This window comes from Vulpes vulpes, chromosome 8 (genome assembly GCF_048418805.1).
Source record: "Vulpes vulpes isolate BD-2025 chromosome 8, VulVul3, whole genome shotgun sequence".
NCBI classification, from domain to species: domain Eukaryota; kingdom Metazoa; phylum Chordata; class Mammalia; order Carnivora; family Canidae; genus Vulpes; species Vulpes vulpes.
Genome location: NC_132787.1, coordinates 15898657 through 15922600, shown reverse-complemented (window position 1 = coordinate 15922600; position 23944 = coordinate 15898657). Strand labels below are relative to the sequence as shown.

The 23944-nt window shown below is 38.3% G+C and overlaps 1 protein-coding gene and 1 non-coding gene across 2 annotated transcripts in view; one reads left to right on the top strand and one right to left on the bottom strand.

Annotated features, from left to right (window-relative positions):
* Positions 1-23944, bottom strand: part of PKP2 (plakophilin 2) — an 87595-nt gene that overhangs the window by 46940 nt on the left and 16711 nt on the right. Inside the window, exons 4-5 of the mRNA XM_026000110.2 lie at positions 13455-13590; positions 340-547 (exon numbers count right to left, since the gene is read on the bottom strand). Of these exons, the coding sequence (XP_025855895.1) occupies positions 340-547; positions 13455-13590 (344 nt within the window). The remainder of the gene's footprint in view (positions 1-339; positions 548-13454; positions 13591-23944) is intronic.
* Positions 17326-17433, top strand: LOC112921271 (U6 spliceosomal RNA). Its single transcript, XR_003235211.1, has one exon. It is a non-coding gene; the product is annotated as a U6 spliceosomal RNA (small nuclear RNA).

Below are 23944 nucleotides of genomic sequence, written 5' to 3'. Positions count from 1 at the left end.
GGCTCCTCTTGAGTCTCTTCAGAGACTCAAACTGATGCGGATTTCCATGCAGTGAGTCTTGCAAAGTTGTTTTAAAAACATGTAGTCAAAGTCACAGTTTTTCTTATGTGTACTGAGCAAAAGCCTCAAAATAACTTCCCCTTCAGAAAAAAAGGAATTCAAACTTCACCTGAATTTGACGTCTAACTCAGCAAGGTGACAATGTTCCTTGAAAGCCACCTCTCAGATAATGATGAGCCCATCAAGCACTGGTTGTGGGAAGCTTAAGAAAAATAGAGAGCATAACATACCCAGCTGGGGTACCCTGCTCTACGTCCTTTCACATTCTGTGAGCACTACCTGTTATTTGCTTTTTAGTCTCCAAGTCTCTGGTTTGCTTCAGCACCTGGAGTAGCCGAGGTACCCCGTTGAGTTCAGCTACCTCCAACTTGTTGTCATTATCTTCAAATACCAAGTTTCTCAAAGCCCCACACACGGCTCGCTGAACATCTTCATTCTGAACTTTCAGGAGCTGCAGAAGCTTGGGGATGCCACGAAGCTGATTGACCTGGGGAAGAAGTGGATGCGTATTTCAGGTATTTATTCTGATGTGGCATCAAAAACGTTCATTGCAATATGAATGAACACACAAAGTTCAGTACTGTGGATTAGAACCCCCATCAAATAATAAAGGAGACATAGCCTGAGACTCACAGCATAAGGTATATGCCTACAATCTCACTGAGGAGCTAACAATAAATTTGAGAAGACTGAAACCTGTGAGATAATTGAAAGAGAAAGTTAAAGTGATAGAAAGTTAAGTGATAGCTATGTGAATGAAAAGAGTTAAGTTATAAAAGCCTTGAGCATAATGAAGATGAACAGACTTGGGAATGTGAGGAATAAAGAGTTTTATGGAAGAACAGCACATATTACATGAGTATTTTTTTTTTTCCAGGACAGAACTTTACAGTCAATATAAACAAACAGATCTCACTTCATTAATGGTAGAAATAAAGATTCATTTACCATGGCGACGGTAGTAGCAAAGCAAACTAATCCTAAATGCCAGCTATTTTTACGATCAATTGCTTTGGGTACTTAAAGATTTACATACAAATTATGCAAGCAATTTAAGTAAATAATGTAACTTTATACTTTTTGATATGCTATTTTTAAAATATTTCTTTCTCCTATCGAAATATGCAAGAAAGAGTGTGCTGTCTGTTAGAGCCAGAACTACGAATAGAAACATAGATGGCTTAGATTCTGAAATGTATGGTTGTTTAAGAAGAGGCAAATAATGGCAATCTGAGCAAGGTGATTTTATATTTCAGGCTGCAAATATTATCTAAAAAAAGAAAATCAAGAGGTGGACATGGGGCTGCTAAAGAGAAATGTTAAGGTGCAGACTGAGGGCTTTCTTTCTCATAGTCTTCCACTGGCATCTGATGTAGAAAAATTTTGTTTTTTAGAGAGAGCAAGAGAGATCGTGAGTGGGGAGGGACAGAAGGAAAAGGAGAGAAAGAAATCCCAAGCATGGTGAGTGTGGAGCCCAATGCAGGGCTCGATCTCACAACCCTGAGATTATGACCTGAGCCAAAATCAAGAGTCCGATGCTATTCAACTGAGCCACCCAGGCACCTTCAGAAAATTTTAGTAGGAACTTTTGGTAAAGATCTCAGTCACTTTCTCCATCTTAATGCAGACATTTTTAGGATATAACTGTGAATGAGCAGGAGTTTCCCTTTCAGATGAAGTTCATCACCTACAAATGATGCCCTAACTGCACAACAGTTCGTGCTCCAGGGCCTAGTAACAGTAACACCTTTTCATATTTTCTACGTATCATCAAAATGCAGTTTCCTGGGGGATCCCTGGGTGGCTCAGTGGTTTAGCACCTGCCTTTGACCCAGGGAGCTATCCTGGAGTCCCGGGATCAAGTCCCACATCGGGCTCCTGGCATGGAGCCTGCTTCTCCCTCCTCCTGTGTCTCTGCCTCTCTCTCACTCTATGTCTATCATAAATAAATAAATAAATAAATAAATAAATAAATAAATAAATAAATAAATCTTTTAAAAAAATCCAGTTTCCCTTTCATAGACAGATAAATGGTATTTAAGACATAATTTTCCAATATGACATCTTCCTTTGCTAGGATTGGGAAGAAAACTAGCAAGGCAAGAATAAAAGTCAAGGTTTAAAAATAATAACTGTGATAATAATAATAATAAAACACAGATAATGACTCCTCCACCCACTTCCAGGTGTTGGCATAGTATTAAGAGTTTCATACACATTATCTAATTAATAGCTTGTTAAGAACCTTAAGAGAGAAGTACTCTTAGGGCACCTGGTGGCTCAGTCACTTAAGTCCATGTTGGGCATGGAGCCCTGCTGAAAATTCTCTCTCTCCTTCTCCCTCTGCCCATCCCCCCTTCCTTCTCTTGAGAGAGAAAGAAAGAGAAAGAGTGAGAGAGGAGAGAAGTAGTCTTTTGGTCCCTTTAAGGTTTCACTGGTAGTAATGACTACTACTACTTATCACTCCCTTCAGAGGGGACATTCATTTGCAGAACAGGATACAATTGGTAGACTGGTCACAGCAATTTGGTTGGGCTATGTCTACAGCTATTTTAATATATTTGTGTGACAATGCTAATGAGAAAGATTTCTTCACTATCAATTAATTCTGGTCCCGCAGATCACTATTTGATCACTTCATCTATTCCCATTATTACACTTCCTTAAAAGCAGAAAGGCACAGTTTATTTTAAAAACAGTCTGTAACTCACAGGTTTCTCTAATTTCATCAATTTCTTTTTTTTTTAAAGATTTATTTATTTATTTATTATAGACGGGGGTGGGGGTGGGGGTGGGGGCAGAGACACAGGAGGAGGGAGAAGCAGGCTCCATGCCGGGAGCCCGACGTGGGACTCGATCCCGGGACTCCAGGATCACACCCTAGGCTGAAGGCGGCGCTAAACCGCTGAGCCACCCAGGGATCCCCCTAATTTTATCAATTTCTATTTCATAGTTAGGTTTTAAGGTGGTTAAGTTTACACTCTATCAACTTCATAAATGCCACCTATACTAAATCTTCGCGCTAGCAGTATAAACATCAGACACAAAAAGAAAATCCTTTTTGTCCTGAAGGTACTTTGCAAACTTAAGAAATATTTTATTACTTAATTTATAATTTATAAGTTGCCTTCTTCAAAATATGTGAAGTGGCTTACTGGCCATATTGCATTTCCAGATGCGATTATGGAATTAGCCAGAGTAGCATGTGGAAGCCTCCACTGTCCTGACTGAGGTGGGAGGGTGGGGGGCTCAGACGGCAGGTTTCCCTTACCCTGTCACCTTTATCCCTTTGGCTTTCAGCACTTGCTCTAGCCCGGAAAGAAGGAATTGCAGACACACCATGCTCAGATAAAGGCTGAAATCTGCCACAGCTCTAGTTACTGTAGAATTTGACTCCAAGTGTCTGGCACCTATCCCAAATTTAAAAAAAGACTTTGGTTTCTTTTATCCATTTTATCAAGCAGATTGATACAAAATCAGTATCAAATGCAAGAAGTTGATGATATTTTCCTCACTGCATATAACTAGAAGGATGGTTGATGATGGATCTATATGTACTAAGACCAATGTCAAATGTACTGTCCTCGCGCCTTTAAATTCAGGGAAGCAGATGTGGGACCAGAGAGGTTGCCTGTGTTTCCCAGTTATACTGAATCCTCGGGGGATCTGTTCTCCCTCTGGGGAAAGGAAAAAAGAAACAGACTAGCATGAATGTCTCAGAACTTCAAGAGAGCTTTCATTTGAGATCATTTCTAAATATACGGAAGGGCTCTATTCTGATTCTCTTTGCTGCCAACCATAAAATAAATAATGAGGATTTCTGGTGGCAAATAAGCAGAGGGAACAGACTGACTCCTTTGGGGCAAGGGCTCCCTTGTGCCCTGTGCCTTTGCTCTCTCTCTCTTTCCTGTCTAGAATGTTCTGACCACTATGCCTAACTTCTGGCAAAGCCCTTCTCATCCTGCATAAGCTGGCTCAAATGTCACCTCTGTGAAATGTCACTCCTCTCTTTTCTTTACCATTAGAATTAGTCACTCCCTGTAAATTGGTTTAACATTTCAGGAAGAAAATTGGCAATATGTGTCAAAAACTTTAAAAGTATTCTCTTCTAGTAACCTTCACGAGGAAATAATTTGAAATGCACACACATGTAATCGTAACTACATTATTTATAATAGTGAAAACTTTAGTGAAACCATAAAGTTTCAACAACAGGGAAGACTGGTTAATGATTGTCACACATCCTTATGTTGAAGTTTCCATGGGAGAGGCAGAGCAATTTTAGAACTGACCTATATTTTATTAGTCATTACAGTTCCCTCACCAGTCAAATGGAGATTATCTAAGATTAACAATCTGCACGCTAGGTATATAGTACTCGCTCAACACATAGTAGCTATTACTATCACCGTTAATATGCCACCATTAATATGAGGTATGCAGAATATTGCTAATGTTATGAGAAAGTGCTTAAGATACAGTGTTACTTGGGGGATCCCTGGGTGGCTCAGCTGTTTGGCGCCTGCCTTTGGCCCGGGGCGTGATCCTGGAGCCCCAGGATCTAGTCCCGCAGCGGGCTTCCTGAGTGGAGCCTGCTTCTCCTCTGTCTGTGTCTCTGCCTCGCTCTCTATCTGTGTCTCTCATGAATAGATAAATAAAAAAATCTAAAAAAAAAAAAAAAGAAAAAAGAAAAAAGATACAGTGTTACTGAAAAAAACTGTATAAAATATCTATGTATTTCCATTCAAACACAGAACATAAAGAAGGAAATGAAATTAGTGAGCTTGAAACAAATGATGGGGGGATAAGTTATGAAAGCAGCTTGTTATTTTGTATTTTTTTAAACAAGCATATATTTGTGCATATTTTTAAAAATCAAACAAAAATATCCCTACAAACAAAGCTACATATTCAATTTGATTACAGCTATGTAAATACATGCATTTAAAAAGTTAGAGAACAAAACCAAAATGATAACAATAGTGGCAACTGTGGGTATGTTTTTTCTTCCTTTTTTTTTTAATTTCTCAAATTCTGAGCAATGAGTTTATAATAAGATTCTCCAAGGCAGTTACGGCAATCAATACGTCAGTGATGAGATCTGAAGCAGGCATGGAAATAAGGCCAGTTTTAGAAAGGTCTTGCAAATTAAATTCAGAGGTTTGTCCCTTCTCCTACAGGCAGTGGGGCAGCTATTGGAAAGGTCTCCCTTGGTGCTGTAAGGTGACTGTATCAGAAGTGGTTAAGAATGGAGGAAGGAAGATTAACCAGGAAGCAGCTAGATTAACAGAAAACATCGTGATAGGAATGAGCATAGTAGCACTGAGTGGGGAGGCACAGATGTGGGTAGGTTCAAGACACTTTTAGTAGCAGCACTAATAGATCTTAAAAACTGCATGAATATGAGTAATGTTGAGAGGTAAGAATAAAAGAAAGTTCAAAGTCTCTGTTCAAGTTTTTGTGTAACAGCATCTGGGTGAACTACCACTCACCTACGCAGGAAATAATATGTTCTGATTCATTACTTCGGGGCAGGCATTGTACCATTATCCAACTGCTCTGACTGCATTCTCACAATTCTTTCTAGTAGGACTATTATTTCAACTTTAAAGGTAGGAATGCCGAGGCTCAGAGAGGTTAAATATCTTGCCCAAGGTCACTGAGGTAAATAAAATAGGGTGCTGGGTTCACCCTGTCCAAGTGACTCCTGAGAGCTAACATTCAAACCACCAATGGTCCTGCCTTTCAACCCAGTAGGAAGAACAAGTTTCGAAGGAGGGTTGGATACTAGAGATGAAAAGTAAAGGAAGATAATGTGTTCATTTTCTAAAAATGCTGATGTTGAGTCCAGTGGGATGTCCAGGAAACAGATGGATGTATGGTTTGAAGCCCAGGGCAGGGACATGGGCTGGAGATGCAGTGAGTCATCAGGATCTTTATCACATGCGAATGGAAGATGTGCGAGTGGATGAAGCAGGTCAGGAGATGGTGTCAAGTAAGAAAAGTCCCAGGAAAGGATCTAAGGGGCTGGAACTCACAATCCCAAGATCAAGCGTCACATGCTCTATTGGCTAAGCCAGCCACGTACCCCTGTAATGGTCTTTTATACATAAGTTTAAACACTATAGCACCATGCTTAATGTCAGCAGGATTGTGTTAATGTTCTTGGGTTATAATTCTTAATTTTTACTACCATGCATATATATTTTTAGGTTTCAGTGTGATTTTCATGTTTCATTATTCTCAAAACCAGTGTTTATCCTAGCCTTAAAATAAGAGCCAAGAAGGCAAGCACATTAATCCTATATGTAAGCAAAATGATATTTATAATCAAATTAGTAACTTAAGAGATAGTAGGAATCTAGCTCAACTTGAGTAACAAAAGAAAAACTCAAGCATTTCCAGATTAGAAAATAAAAGCATGCATAATAATGCCCAGTTTTTTTAAGTTGGAAATAAAAAAAGATTTAGGGGTGCCTGGGATGGTTAAGTGTCTGCCTTCAGCCCAGAACTCAGAGTCAGGAGCCTGAGGTCCTGGGATTGAGCCCTACATCAGGCTCCCAGGCCCTTGAATAGTCTTCTCCCTTTTCCTCTCCCCCTACTCATGCTTTCTCTCTCTCTCTTAAATGAATAGATAAAATCTTTAAAAAAATTTAGACATTTATCTGATTTACGCAGAGAAAGGACTAATTTTTAGGCTAATTCTCTTCATCTGTATGTATAAAGAAAATTCATTACTAGTTAAATATATAATTTTTTAAAAATCCTTACTCATTCTTCCCATGGAACATAGGCAAAGGGGCATTTAGAAATACCTAATAATTATATAGCTTTTTTTTTTAAAGATTTTATGTATTTATTCATGAGAGACACAGAGAGAGAGGCAGAGACAGAGGCAGACGGAGAAGCAGGCTCAACGCAGGAGCCCGATGTGGGACTCGATCCCAGGACTGCGGGATCACGCCCTGGGCCGAAGGCAGATGCTCAACTGCTGAGCCACCCAGAGGTCCCAATAGCTTTTAAAATAAAAAATATTCTAGAGGCGGGAATAGGTTTTTTTAAAGCAATACCTAAAATACAGATGCCATGAATAAAAATATTGACAAATCTGACTTCAGAAGAATTTTTAAATCTTGCATGATGAAAGATGCCATAAATTGCATAACACTGGTTTATATATAACTTGCACAATAGATAAAGAACTCCTACAAATCATTAAGGAGATACAGATCTAGGTAGAAAAAAATAGTCAACAGAACTCTTTTGTCTGACTCTACTTAACTGATCTGCAGGATCTACATTCTTTATTCCCTCTGTGAACCCTATGGATACTCTGAGTACTATCAAAGCTGGTAGGTTACTCTAGGTTGAGCTTTGCACCCCTATTTCTATTAGTTGAATTACATGTTTACCAAGGATAACTTAGGCATGTTTCCCAATGTATTTAGTTCAGCTGTACTTGTAACTGTAATCATTTATTTACCTGTTCTGAAAATGAATGAAGTGTGAAAAGAATTCTGTCTCTCTGAAAACTAATCTGTGTGCTCTGGAAAGACTAGATAAAGGTAGGTGGCTTTAATAAACCTCAAATTATTTTTGGATAAAATTAATGTAAAAGACTAGGAAAAATGTAAAAATCCAGAAGGATTTGAACTCAGGTGAATTAATGTCATTAGGTTCTCATTTCACTTTATTCTTTATTTTTTTAAAGATTTTATTTATTTATTCATGAGAGACACAGAGAGAGAGGCAGAGACACAGGCAGAGGGAGAAGCAGGCTCCATGCAGGGAGCCTGACGTGGGACTCGATCCCGGGTCTCCAGGATCACGCCCCGGGCCAAAGGCAGGCGCTAAACCACTGAGCCACCCGGGCTGCCCTCACTTTAATCTTTAAAGTTACAGATGATACATAATGGGCATTGTTTATGAAAGATTATGACAAACGCTGTAATTGTGTGTGTGTGTGTGTGTGTGTGTGTATGTGTATGGTATGTGTGTGTATAATTAAGTTTTTTCTTTGTAACTCTGATTAAATGACCAACTATTAATCTTGATTTCAAAAAACAGGAAAATTTCTACCATAAAGAGATAGCTTTTTTTCATCATTAGATTAACAGAAACAAACAAAAAAGAATAATCTCGTGTTAGTGATGGTACATATAAGACACAATGTTGATGGGTTGTAAATTTACACAATTTGGGGGAGAATTTATTAGGGAATTATTTATCAAAATTGATAATGACTCAACAATGAGAAGGACTGGATTTGCCTATTACCTGAAACAATTTTTAAAAATACATAAAACATGCAATGGTTTCAATAATTGGACATGTAGCAATGACGGATCATGATCCCTAAGGGATGGAAAACAAGCAAGGTGAGCCCCACTGCTGTCAAAGATCATGGTCTTGAGAGAGTTCTCAGGCTATAATGTGGCTAGGGAAAACTCAAATGGAATTCAATAAGTAGAGTTGAGGAGACAGAGTGCAGAATTGGGGATTAAGTAGTCCTAGAATAAATCCTGCTCTGGTCCCACCTAACAAATCTCAAAAGCAAGATTTGAAAGGATCAAACTGTTCTCAAGTAACTACATCCTAGAACAAAGCTCAAGCATGTTTACAGAAATATAAAAATACCCAGCATCCAACAAGGTAAAATTCATAACATTTAGCATTCAATGAAAAATTTCCAGGTATGCAAAGAAGAAATGAACGCAGATATCAGAATTAGCAGACAAGGTCATTCAAGCAGCTATCGTAATAGTCTTTTATAAGTTCAGAAATCTTGAGGAAGGATGGAACATGTTAGGTAGAGAAAGAAGATATAAAAAAGACTCAAATTTAACTTTTAAAGGGGGAAAACTATAATTTATGAACTAAAGAAACCCCAAATGAAACTAATGGCATATTAAACATTGCAGAAGAAAGGATTAGTGAATTAAAAGCACAGAAACTAAACGTATCTAAAAGGAAGCATACAGGAAAAACTGAAGAAAAAGAATAGAATATGGATGAACTATGAGATAACTTCGAGTGGCCAAATATGTATGTAACTAATTCCCAAAGGAAGGACAGAAAAAATATTTGAAGAATTTATGGTTGAAAATGCCAACCAAAACTCCAAAATGTGATGAAAAATAAAAGTTTGTAAATTTAAAGAAGCTCAGTGAACTCCCAAGCCCAAGAAACCTATGGAAAACTACATCTAAGCACATTGTGACCAAACTGCTCAATACTAATGATAAGGAAAAAAATCTTAAAAGCTGCTTGGGTGGGTGGAGAGAGAGACAGTATGTACAGAGGAACAATAAAGATGACAGATGATTTCTTGTCTGAAGCAACACAAGTGAGAGGACTGTGAAGCAACAACTTTGAAGTATTAGAACAAAAAACTGTCATCCTAGGATTCCACTGCTAGTGAAAATATCTTTCAAAAGCAAAGACAAAATTTCTTTTCAGACATACAGAAGTTAAAATAGTTAATCACCGGGAGACCTGCACTAGAATAAATGTTAAAAGAAAAATCTTCAGGCAAAGAGAAACAACATACAACATCTACACAAAGAAACTGAAGAAAACTAGAACAACATAGATGAAATGGACAAAATCTTTGAAAGGCACTAACTACCAAAGTTCACTAGGAAGTATACATAGCCCTAAGAGCCCTGTATCAATGAAAGAAACTGAATTTATAGTTAGGAACCTAGTTAGCCTCCTTAACACAGCAGGCAGTGTGTCACTCTCATGATCTGAAGATAGTTAATCTCTCACAAGAAAACTTCAGGTCCAACTAGCTTCACTGGTAAATTCTACCAAACATTTAAGAAAGAAATAATACCAATTACAATCAAACTTTCAGAAAACTCAAGAGGAAAGAACACTTCCCAATATTCTATGAAGCTAATATTACTCTCAATCCAAAATTGGACTAAATCATTACAAGAAAAGAAAATTACAGATCAATATCCTTTACAAATGTAGCTGCATAATTGCTTTCACAGAATTTTAGCAAATCTAATTTTAAAAAGTAACAGTACATCATGACCAAGTGGATTTATCCCAGGAATGGGACAACATTTAAAAATCAAAGTAATTAACCATATTAGCAAAATTAAGATAAAAACCATAGAAATATTTTAATGAGCAAATAAAACATTGGATAAAATCCAATAACCATTCCTGAGTAAAAAACCAAAACCAAAACTGTAAAATTAGGGATAACAGATGGCTGACATACAGAAAACATGCTCAGCATTCTTTTTTTTAAAAAAGATTTTTATTTATTCATGAGAGACACAGAGAGAGGCAGAGACACAGGCAGAGGGAGAAGCAGGCTCCTTGCAGGGGAGCCTGATACGGGAATCCATCCCAGGACCCCAGGATGATGCCCTGAGCTGAAGGCAGATGCTCAACCACTGAACCACGCAGAAGCCCCTGTGCTCAGCATTCTTAATCATCAGGGAAATGAAAATCAAAACAGTAATAAGATATTACATCATGCCTGTCAGAATGGCTATTACTGAAAAGACAAGAAATAGTAAGTATTGGCAAGGATGTGGTAAAATGGGAACTCTTGTGTATTGTTGGTGGGAACAATACAACATTCTTGTGCATTGTTGGTGGGAACATAAATGGTACAAACACTCTGAAAACATTATGGAGGATCCTCAAAAAATTAAAAATAGAACTACCTTATGATTCAGTAATTCTACTTCCGGGATATTTCAGAAGGAAATGAAAACATTAACTCAAAAAGATAAATGAACTCCCATGTTTACTATGGCATTATTTACAATACTCAAGACATGGAAACAACCTGAGTACCCATTGACAGATATACACAATGGAGTATTATTCAGTCATAAATAAGAAGGAAATCCTGCTATTTGCAACAATATGGATGGATCTTGAAGTCCATTTCATTATGCTGAATGAAAAAGACAGTGAACAAATACTATATGGAATCTGAAAACAAATAAACAAAAAACAAAATCAAAGATACAGAGAATAGATTGGTGGTTGCCAGAGGTGGAGGGTTTGACATGGGTGAAATGGGTGAAGATGGTCAAAAGGTATATACTTCCAGTTATAAAATAAGTCATGAAGATGTAATGTACATCATGATGACTACTTATTAATATTGTATTGTATATTTGGAATTCCTAAGAAAATAGATCTTAAAAGTTCTCATTACAAGAAAAAACTTTATAACTGAATGATGTATGGTAACTGGACTTGTGGTAATAATTTCACAATATATTACATACATCATATCACGTTGTACACCTGAAAATAATATAATGTTATCTACATTATTATCAATATAACCCAATTATAATTCAATTTTTAAAAAGCAGGAAAAAGAAATGGTGTTAAAAATACTAAAATATAAAACTTTTTCCTTCCTTCCAAAAAAACCACATAAAAATCCCTCAGATTAAATTCCTAAAAACAAACGAACAAAAACTTACAAGTTGCACCATACACAATAGTGAAAGAATAACGAAATGCTTCCCCCTATGATCAAGAACTGGACATGTCCACCCTCACTTCGTTTTAACATTGCATTAGAGGTTCTAGCCAATACAAAAAGAAAAACTATGTAAGTCATCCAGTTTGAAAAGGAAGAAACAAAAAGAAACAAAACTGTCTTTATTAGTAGATGGCATGATCTATGTATAAAATCTGATGAATCTACAAATATGCTACTAGAGCTAAGAGTCATTTCACAGTAAAATTACAAAATATTGCTAAGAGCAATTAAAGAAGACCCACTAAATGGCTAAATATACCATAGTCAGGCGTCAGAAGACTCAATAATGTTTAGATGAAAATTCTCCAATCTTAAACAAAATCCTATCAGTTTTTTCATAAAGAAATAGATTCTAAAATTCATGGGACTGCAAAAGAACTAGAATAGACAAAATCACTCGAAAAAGAACAAAGTCAGAGGACTAACATTAGCAAACTTCAATATAAAACTATATTGATATATAAAACTATGTAATCAAGACAATATATTAGCATGAAGATAGACCAATAATATATCAATGAAATAGAATAAATACGTAGTGCAAAAACAGACTCACATATATGTAATCAATTCCTTTTCAACAAAGGCACAAAAAACAGTTTAGACTTGAAATAATAGTCTTTTCAACAAATGGCACCTAAACAATTGCACATATGTCTTTTAAAAGGAACTTCAGTCCACATCTTGCAATATATACAAAAATTCATCCCAAATGGATCATAGACCAACTATAAAACCCGACACTCATAAAACTTCTAGAAGAAAATATAGATTATCTTTGTGTCCTTAGAGTAAGTGACCAGAAGAATTTCTTGGATACACTCTGAAAAGCACAATCCATAAAGGAAAAAATTTATAATTAGACTCCAACCAAATTAAAAACTGTTAAAAAATGAAAAGACAAAATACAACTAGGAGAAAGTATTTCCAAATCACGTATCTGAATAAAAAAGACTTATACCCAGAATACATAAAGAACTGTCAAAATTCAATGACAAGAGAACAAAAACACAAATAAAAATGGGCAAAAGAACTGTAATGAGCTATCACCTCATACCTGTCAGAATGGCTAAAATCAACAACACAAGACACAACAAGTGTTGATGAGGATCTGGAGAAAAAGGGACTCTCTTATACTGGTGATGGGAATGCAAACTGGTACAGCCACTGGGGAAAACAGTATGGAAGTTCCTCAGAAAGTTAAAAATAGAACTATCCTACAATCCAGCAATTGCACTACTAGGTATTTACCCAAAGAATACAAAAATACTAATTCAAAGGGGTACATGGACCTGGACATTCATAGCAGGATTATTTACAATAGCCAGACTATGGAAACAGCCCAAGGGTCGATTGACTGATGAATAGATAAAAAGGATGTGGTATATATACACAATGGAATATTATTTGCCCATAATAAAGAATGAAGTCTTGCCATTTGCAATGATGTGGCTGGAACTAGAGGGTATTATGCTAGATCCCATTTTGGTGTGGTCTGTCCTATAGAACACTTATGCTAGGGTGCCTGGGTGGCTCAGTCAGTCAGGTGGGCTCCTGATTTTGGCTCAGGTCATGATCCCAGGGTCATGAGATTGAACCCAACATCAGCCTCCACCTTCAGTGCAGAATCTGCTTGAGATTCGTTCCCTCTCCCCGCCCTCTCCCAAATAAATAAACAAAAAATTTTTAAAGTCTCTAGACTTTTTTTAAAAATTAAGTTATTTAAAATTGACCTATAATTGACATTTAACTCAATAAAGATTTTTAAAAATTTAAATAAATTATTGGTTTCAGTTTACACGGCCACCATAACAGATGCAAAAGCAAGATAATTTTAAACTGGATTTAAGATGATACTCACCCTTTTCCGTGCTTCAGATTTCTGGAAGCACTCGTGCTGTATGAAAGTAGCTGCAGCAGAAATTCTGGGTGGTGGTGTGTGGTCTGCATCGAGCATACTCACTGCTCGCTCTAGAGTCATCTCCATGTCTGCATTCCTAGACAAACAGTCACAGATTCAGCTGAATTCCAAACCTGCTCCCTCTTGCCTACCAATATGATCCTCCAGAAATGACTCGGCTAATATCCTAAAGCACCTAGAATATCTGAGCCTTGGTTTTTCTTCACTCAAAAGAAATCAGCACCTGAGATCGGAAGGTATAGGCAGCCAGCAGTAGAAATATTCCAGCTCTGGTCAGAATGGCTTCTGAAAATGTCACTGAATTGAACAGAATTGTAATATATACCAAAGAAAGAAAATCAACAGTTTAAGATAAATATGTGTGTTGTATGATAATAAGATATTAAAAGGTCACTTTAAAGGCACAATAAGGGATGCCTGGGTAGCTCAGTCAGTTGCTCAGGCCTAGAATGAAGCTGCTTAAAAAAAAAATAACAATAAAGATAAAATAAATAAATAAAGGCACAATAAAGCTTTACATGGACTTTAAAATTTTTTATTTTTTAAAAAGATTTTATGTATTTATTCATGAGAGAGAAAGAGGCAGAGATATAGACATAGGCAGAGGGAGAAGCAGACATAGACATAGGCAGAGGGAGAAGCAGACTCCTCACAAGGAGCCTGATGTGGGATTCGATCCTGAAACCCTAGGATCACGCCCTGAGCCAAAGACAGACGTTCAACCGCTGAGCAACCCAGGCGCCCCTTTACATGGACTTTAAAATAAATTTGGTGTTAGAAATTAAAAATTATTTCTACCATGGTAATGTTATACCCGTGGATGAAACACTTTCCCTCAATAATCATTAGATATTTTTCAAAGCTGCTCAGAATCTCTTATTTCACCTAAAAATGAGTTTTAAAATAAGCATTCAAAAAGTTTTCGTTTTTTTTGTTTTTTTGTTTTTGTTTTTTTTTTAGATTTTATTTATTTATTCATGAGAGACACAGAGAGAGAGGCAGGGACACAGGCAGAGGGAGAAGCAGGCTCCACGCAGGGAGCCCAATTCAGAACTTGATCCCAGGACCTCGGGATCACAACCTGAGCCAAAGGCAGACGCTCAACCACTGAGCCACCTAGGCGTCCCCAAAAGTTTTCTAATCTAACAAATATAACAGTATATAAACAGTAAAAGCCAGGGAAACCAAGCTTTTGTTCAAATAAGTCATGCTGATGTCACAGAATTCATCAGGAGAGGTAATGATTAAGCATAATTATAAATACATTTTTTCTTAAAGAAAACAATTTTATACACATTCTGTTGCCATTTGCTTTGCCATTGCAATGACATTTGGTTTATGTCTATCTAGTAGCATACCTTTTTTTGTCCTTTACTAACTATGGTATGTATAGTGATGATGAAGTCCGATGCAGTTTGACACAAGAGAGGATAATTTATAGAGGACAAATAAAATTGCTACTTGTAAACAATAACTCCCAAATGCCTCATTGAGCTGGGTTTTTTTCCCTTTTATTTCTGCCTGGAGGGTAACTAGGTTAGGCAACCTATTATCCCTGTGGATGTTAACACATTCATGCTTCCTTAAGCATTGACTCAGAGAAAGCAGACTCAGGATGGCAACATCTTAGAATTGTGGCTAAAGACATGCCTTAAAGGTATCCTAGGACTTTGGCTTCAAAGAGAGTTATACCTGATTCATTCCTGGTAATGGAGTATAAACAGACAGCTTGGCAGGGTGTTTTCCAGTATTTGCTAGCGAGCACAATGAATACAGCCATACCATATTTAATTGCACCTTACTCTACCATGCTTTGCACTATTGCTTTTTTAAAAATTTTAAACTTGTGGCAGGCTTGTGTCAAGCATGCCTATCAGAGCTATTTTTCTAACAGCATTTTCTCACCTCGTGGCTCTGCATCACATTTTGGTACTTCTCACAATATTTCAAATTTTTGCCATGGTGATCTGTGATCAATGATCTTTGACGTTACTATTTATTCGGCAGGGTGCCAAGAACCACACCCACATAAGTTGGTGAACTTGACTGATAAATGTGTGTGTTCAGACTGTTCCACCAACTGGCTATTCCCTCACCTCTCTCCCTCTCCTAGGGGCCTCCCTATTTCCTGAGACACAGATTGAAATTGAGCCAATTAATACTGAAATATTAATTGAGTTAATTAATAACCCTACAATGGCCTCTAAGTGTTCAAGTGAAAGAAAGAGTTAGTTGTACATTTCTCACTTTAAATCAAAAGCTAGAAATTATTAAGCTAGGTGAGGAAGGCATGTTGTTGAAAGCCAAGACAGGCTGACAACCAGGCCTCTTGCACCAGTTGGCTAAGTTGTGAACGCAAAGGAGTTATTGAAGGAAACAGAAAATTCACTGCAGTGAACACACAAATGATAAGGAAGTGAAATAACCGGGTGCCTGGATGGTTCAGTCCATCAACAGAGTCTGCTTCTCCCTCTCCCTTTGCCCCTCCCCCCAGTTCAGGCTCTCTTTCTTCTCGCTTGCTCTGTCTCTTGAGTAAATAAATCTTAAAAAAAAAAAAAGGGGGTGAGACAATCTTATTGCTGATATGGAAAAAGTTTCAGGGGTCTGGATAGATGATCAAACTAGCCACAACATTCCCTTAAGACAAAGCCTAAGCCACAGCAAGGCCCTGACTCTTCAATTCTGTGAAGTCTGAGAGAAGTGGGGAAGCTGCAGAAGAAAAATGTGAAGCTAGCAGAGGGTTGGTTCATAAGGTTTAAGGAAAGAAATCATTTCCAAAACATATAAGTGAAAGGTAAAGCATCTTTAAAAAAATTTTATTTATTTGAGAGAGAGAGTGTGTGTATGTGTGCATGCACGGGGGCAGGGAGCTGGGGGTACAGGGAAAGAAAGTCTTAAGCAGACAGACTCCTTACTGAGTGAGAGCCAAAGTGGGGCTTGATCTCACGACCCTGAGATCAGGACTTGAGCTGAAATCAAGAGTTGCATGCTTAACCAACTGTGCCATTCAGGTGTCCCTTAAGGTGAAACACTTTTAAGGATATATAATTTTTAATTTTTTTTTATGAGACAGAGAGAATGTGTGCAATGGGGGGGGGGGAACAGGGAGAGAGAGAATCTCAAGCAAACCCCATGCCCAGTGCAGAGCATGATACGGGGCTCGATCTCACAACCCTGAGATCATGACCTGAGCCAAAATTAAGAGATGGACACTGACTGACCTACCCAGCACCCTTAAGTGAAGTACTTTTGTAGAAGCTACAGCAAGTTATCCAGAAGATCTAGCTAAGATAATTAATGGAGGTGGCTACATTAAAAAACAGATTTTCAATGTAGACAAAGCAGCTTTATATTAGAAGATGCCATCTGAGACTTTCATAGCTAGGGAGGAGAAGCCAATGTTTGGCTTCAAAAAACAGGCTCTTTTGTTAGGTACTATCACGGCTGGTGACTCTAAGTTGAAGCCAATGCTCAGTGACCATTTCCAAAATCCTAGGGCCTTTAAGAATTATGCTAAATCTACTTTACCCTGTGCTCTATCAATGGAACAACAAACCCTGGGTGACAGCACATTTTTCTGCAATATGGTTTACTAAGTATTTAGCCCACAATGGTGGGCTAACCCTCTGTTCAGAAGAAACATTCCTTTCAAAACATTACTGTTCATTGACAATGCACTTGGGTCACTCAATAAATTGGATGGAGACATACAACAAGATTAATGTTGTTTTTATGCTTACTAAGACAATATCCATTCTGCAGCCTATGGATCAGTGAGTAATTTTGACTTTCAAGTCTTATTATTTAAGAAATGCATCACTTTGACAGCACATAAACTAAAATTGGAACTATACAGAGAAGATTAGCATGGCCTCTGCAAAAGGATGACATGCAAATTCGTGAAGCCTTCTACAGTTTTTCTAAGTCAGGAATAAAAGGCACAGCATAAGTATAGTCATTGATACTATAATAGGCTTATATGGTAACAGATGGTAGCTACACTTGTGACGAGTATAAGCATAATGTATAAACTTGTTGAATCACTATGTTGTATACCTGAAACTAATATAACACTGTTTGTAAACTACACTCAAATAAAAAAAAATACACTGCATAAAGCTGTAGCTTCCATTGATAGTAATTCCTCTGATGAATGTGGCAAAGTAAATTGAAAAAATTCTGGAAAGGATTCACCATTTTAAGTGTCATTTAAAAGCATGCCTGATTCAAGGTGTCTGGCTGACTCAGTGGAAAGAGCAAGTGACTTTTTTTTTTTATGAATATTTTTGTCCAATTTATTTAATTATATATATATATATATATATATATATATATATATATATATATAACCACCAGAGAAAAGGACTATTAATTAGCAAGAGTTTTACAGCAAGTGACTCTTGATCGCGAGGTTGTGAGTTTGAGCCCCATGTTGGGTGTAGAAATTACCTAAATAAATAAAACTAATTAACCAACTAAAGAGCATTCCTGATTCATGGGAAGAAGTCCATATATCAACATTAACAGAAGTTTGGAAGAAATAGATTCCAACCCTCCCGGATGACTTTGAGGAGTTCAGGACTTCAGTGGAGGAAGTAACCGCAGATGTGGTGGAAATAGCCAGAGAAGTAGATTTGGAAGTGGAGACTTAAGATGGAACTGAATTGTTGCCATCTCATGATAAAAATTTATAGATGAGGAGTTGCTTCTTATGGATGAGCAAAGAAAACGGTTTCTTTTTTTTTAAAGATTTTATTTATTTATTCATGAGAGACACAGAGAGAGAGAGAGAGAGAGAGAGAGACAGAGGGAGAAGCAGGCTCCATGCAGGGAGCCCGACATGGGACTCGATCCTGGGACTCGATCCTGGGACTTCAGGACCATGCCTGGGGCCAAAGGCAGGCGCTAAACCACTGAGCCACCCAGGGATCCCCAAGAAAACGGTTTCTTGAGATGGAATCTACTCCTGGTGAAGAAGCTGTGAAGATTGTGGAAATGACATCAAAGGCATTAGAATATTACATCAACTTAGTTTATAAAGCAGCAGCAGGGTTTGGGAGGATGGCTTCCAATTTTGAAAGAAGTTCTGTTATGGGTAAAATGCTATCAAATACATCACATGGGACACCTGGGTGGCTCAGCGGTTGAGTGTCTGTCTTCGGCTCAGGGCATGATCCCGGAGTCCCAGGATCAAGTCTTGTGTCAGGTTACCTACAGGAAGCCTGCTTCTCCCTCTGCCTGTGTCTCTGCCTCTCTCTCTCTGTCTCTCATGAATAAATAAATAAAATCTTAAAAAAAAATAACATCACATGCTACAGAGAAATCATTCATGAAAGGAAAAGTCAATCAATGAGGTAAATTTCATTGTCTTATTTTAAGACATTTCCACAGACACCCCAACCTTCAGCAACCAACACCCTGATCAGTCAGGGGCCATGAATGTCAAGGTAAGAGCCTCCACTAGGAAAAATCTACCATTCTCTGAATGCTCAGATGACAGCTACCAGTTTTTAGCTAGCAATAAAGTATTTTTAAATTAAGGTATGTACATGGTTGGGCACCTGAATGGCTCAGTTGATTGAGAATCTACTTTTGGCTTGGGTCATGATCCCAGATTTCTAGGATCAAACCTTGCGTCGGACTCCCTGCTTCTCCCTCTCTCTCTGCCTGCTGCTCTCCCTGCTAATGCACACACACTCTCTCTCTGTTGCTGTCAAATAAATAAACAAAAATCTATAAAAAAAGATATGTACTTTTTTTTAAGATATAATGCTATTACACATTTAATAGATTCTAGTGTAAACATAACTTTTATATCCACTGGGAAAACAAAATAGTCACTTGACCCATTTTACGATGATATTCACTCTATTGTGGCCGTCTGGAACCTAATCTATCATACCCTTGAGGTATGCCTTTAAATTCTCTCTTATATCAGGCTAACCCACTGATACATGTATAGATGTGAGCATGTGTAATGTTGTGAATGGTGAGTTTGTGTGTGGGTGGGTGGGTGTGACACGGGTGAGGAGGTAAGAGTAATGGGACTCATGACTAAAACCAATACCCAACACATGTTCAAACATACCAGTGTTAACTCCTAGAATATAAGGGTATTTAGAATGAAGCAGAACAGTTCTGGCATCTATACTGAGAACTATATAATGATCTCATATTTTAAAGTTGTGCCTCAGGAATCAATTTAATGAGTAAAAAATGTGGGCTATTACTATTTGAGTCACTTTTATTTAGTATAAACACAGCTTTTAAGAGATGGAGGGGCGCCTGCGTGGCTCAGTCAGCTCCGGTCATGATCTCAGGGTAAGCTCCCTGCTCCGCGGGGAATCCACCTCTCCCTCTCCCTTGGGCCCTCCTCCCACTTGCATGTGTGCATGCGCCTGCTCTCCAATATACAAATAAAATCTTTAAAAACAAATAAATAAATGAGATGGAAATGTTTCACATGCATGGACTCCACCACCTTTACAGAGAAACTGAAACTCTGACACTCTCAATCTTGTGGCAATTTTAAGTCTTTACCATGCAACACTACAGGTAGTGTTTTAACTAATGTTTTAACTAGTGTTTTAACTAATGAAGGATCACTTATAAGAATAACCTTCTGTTCGATGCAGCTTTTTTTTTTTAAAGATTAAGCCTTTAATCCACTTCATAAGTCATATATGACTCAGGAAAGTTTGAATTTCCCAACACTCTAACACCCACAAATAATTCCATGACTCTAATCCTTTATTTTCCTGAACATGATTCACAAAGAAGCTCTGCATCCACTTGTAGTCAACCCAGTGCTACTTTACTTTATCATTAAAAACAATTCCCAAACCGAAGGAAGACTTCCTCTTTAAGAAGGTCTGCTACAGCTGTCAGGGTATCAACATGGCATACATTCTGACCCCAGTCTGGCTCCATCTCCTTGCCATAATCACTTTCTCCCTTCCCTCCTGTGACTGCCCCATCCTCCAACCATGCTGAGCTTTAATCCTTTTCTAAACAGTGCATGCCTCTTCACAAACTGCTCTTGATTTTTCTAGAAAGCCCATCATTCCACTTCATTCTTATCCATTCTTCACAACTTAATTCAAATATCAACAGCTCTGTGAAAGCTTTACTGTGTCCCTAGTCCCACCTAGAGCCTTTCTGAATTTCTTCCTCTATTCTCCTATCACATTCCTGCCCTCCTTCCGTCTCTCTTCCTCCATCCTTCCTTCTTTCCTTCCAACTCAACCACAAAACACTTCTTGAAGCCTGTGGAAATGTGGCTTGGGAGATGGGGTTCAGGAAGAGTAGTTGCCCCTGGCCCCACTATCACCGGAACCTGTTCTCCTGAATTGAGTCTTTTTAACAACTTTAGACAATGTTGAAATGATGTAAATATAAATGGAAAATGCACAAGGAAGCAGTGTATAATATCATTGGTTAGAATATGAGATGATAGAGGAAAATAAAAACTGGCACTTTATGTGTATGATCTTTTAGCAACCAGCATCCCTGCCAACTAACAATGCAGCCCTGACCCAGGCTGGTTTCCAGATAGTATATATATTAATAGGGCTACCCCTTCAAGGGCCAAACCAATGTGAGGTGATGAATGGAAAGCTCCTGGGTGTTGTTAGATGCTCAGGAAACACAAACTCCCCTGCTTCGCAGAGATTTAAGTGTTATGAAAGCAGTGCTTTTGGACTTATGCCTCTTGTGTGGGTATGTATTCCTAGAGACCATCTGAAGGGATCTACCTAGAAGCATCTTAGCTAAGGCAATAAAGCCTTGAACTGGGCCGTTAAAAATGGAAATGGAAATAAAGATACAGTTGAAAGATACTTGAAGAATCAAAGAACTAAAGACGTTGGTAATTAAGAGAATATGGAAGATCTTTTATGCTCTGTGCCGCTCTAGGTCAAGAACTTGACTGGTAATCATACTAGAGATGCAATCTCTCTCCACAGGCTCCATCCACTAATCTCAGAGCACAAGACTCTTTTGTTCTCTGAATTCTCATAACCTAGCACTTGATGATGTATCTTATTTTCTTTTTCACTCATCCTGTCCTAGACCTTCCTATAGACCGTTCCATTTTCTATCTCTGCAGTGCTGGGTACACTGGAGGAGCCTCATACTCATTTATTTGCCAAACCACCAGTCCCCCACAAATACCAAAACCATATTTTCAGAAAAATAGATGTGAAATGTGTTTCACTTGGTAATTTCTTTTTTTTTTCCCCACTTGGTAATTTCTTAGACCTTTTTCATCAGTCTGATTTAGACCAGATATTGACTCTCTTTCATGCCAATGTCTTGGTTTTCACCTGCATTAATAACTGACCAGTTATTAAAAACTCTTTTCTTTTGGAAAGAAAGATCCATTGTTTAATACTTTATGTCATTATGTAGGTTTACAATTTTACCTACCTACTCTGTAGGAATGTTTCATATACATGAAAGGACTCTTTTTTATATGTGAGACTTTCACTAGACATTAAAAAAAAAGTAGATTCTAAAAACAGAAGCTGGATAGGTTTGAAATGGGAGAGAATGCAGGGCAAAGGAGAACACAGGGTGTGGTCCCAGAGCCAGGACTCTCAGGAGGTGGCCTGGGGAGCTGAAATGCCATGGGGCACACCTCAGGAAGGAAGAGAAATGGACACCACTGACACAGGCATCAGGTGTAGATACTACCTTGAGGGCTTATTTTCCTCATTATAGGAAATACCTCTGACTCCCTTCTTTTACAGAACAAAATTTCAAGAAGTATTCATTTTTATGAATTCTGGTCTCTAGAACGGCAACTTTGGGAATCATCAAGAATAGATTTTTTACCCTTTAGATTTCTTCACCCCAAAGTGTTCCTTCTATTCTTTGAAATAGGATTAATCATTTATTTTTAAAATTTGCCCTGTCCATTAAAACAATAACCCAAAATAGCAGTTCATACTTCTTCTAGAACCTGAGCAACAAAAGAACTTAGATGGCAAAAAGTACAGAGTTTATATTTCATTTCTTCCTTCCTTAATCCTTTTATTCTCTCACCATGGATTTATACAGTGCCTATTATAGGCCTGCCTCTGTTTTAGGGTACTGAGAATAAAAAGATGATTAGACACTCACAAGAAGTTCAAAGTCTAGAGGGAAAGAAGTGAGAAATGAATAGCCACAATGTATTATTCTGGCAAAGACACCCACACAGTGCAGCTATCTGGGGCACCTAGATTGTGAAGGGAGTGATCAGGAAATAGGCAGTATCTGAGCTACCTCCAGAATCATGAGTAGCCAGGCAATGACAGAGCTACTGGGGGGAAAGAGATAGAGACAGATGGATATAGATATAGAGAGATGGAAAAAAGGAAGGTAAGGGAGAAGGAAGGGAGAAAGGAAATACACAAATGCATATTCATTAAGTAAAGAGGTTCCAAGTGGTTTGTTTGCACAGGGGGTGCATGTGAAATGGTGATGAGAAAGGGGGGAGGAGAGTGGGGCTGGAGTGATAAGCAGAGGTGGAAACATGGGTTAGGCCATGTGTGCCATGCTAGAAAGCATGAAAACTTGGTGGAATTATGGAAAGGTTGCAATCGAGACAGAATAATCATATTTGGGAAGATCATTCTAATGTTCAGAGAACAGTTCTGAGTGGAGCAAGACCAGAGAGGCCGAGAGATGCATGCAATGGAGATGGATAGGAAGGTAAAAACGTAAGGGCCATTAAGGAGGTTGAAACATGGTGATGGGCCTGTGGAGGGCTGAAGATAAGCATGACCTCCAGGTTTGTACGGGGCAGGACTTCAGTTTGAGGAGACAGGAATAGACAGTAGGGGGGAGCTTATACTTTTAGATTTTGATACACTGGGTTTGGGATGCCCTGGAGGTTGCTAGAAATACATGCAAGATGTTGACGGCATTCAGGATAGAGGAGAGTTCTGAAGAAAAAACTTGGAGAATCACAAGGATTCAAGTGTCGCAGATGGGACTCTTCGGGAGACCACCCAGACTCGGGAGAGAAGAGCTACCAAAGATGACTGCTCTGGGCCTGCAGACAAGCTGCACACGGGGAAGTCTAAGACACAGCTTGAGAAGCAAGTGGAAAACCGGAAGAGGCCCTAGAAACTGAGGGGAGAGAGAAGTTCACACACAGTGCTGTCAGATGCTGCCCAAGGGCTGAGTAACATAAGGACTGAACGTGTGTCTGCTTTGGGTGTAGCAAAAAGGTGGTCACTGGTGCATTTGTGAGGACAATGCTTCAGTGAAATGGTGGGGATGGAAGCCAAAGTGCAGCAGAGTTGATGAGAGACTGCGAAGTGACAGGGTGCCTCCAGAAGCATGGAGCCACAGGAACGGGGGAAGAGAAGAACACCAATTATCGGAGGATGTGTCTGGAGAGTTCTGTGACTGCCAAAATCACGTTGTGAAAATTGTGCCAA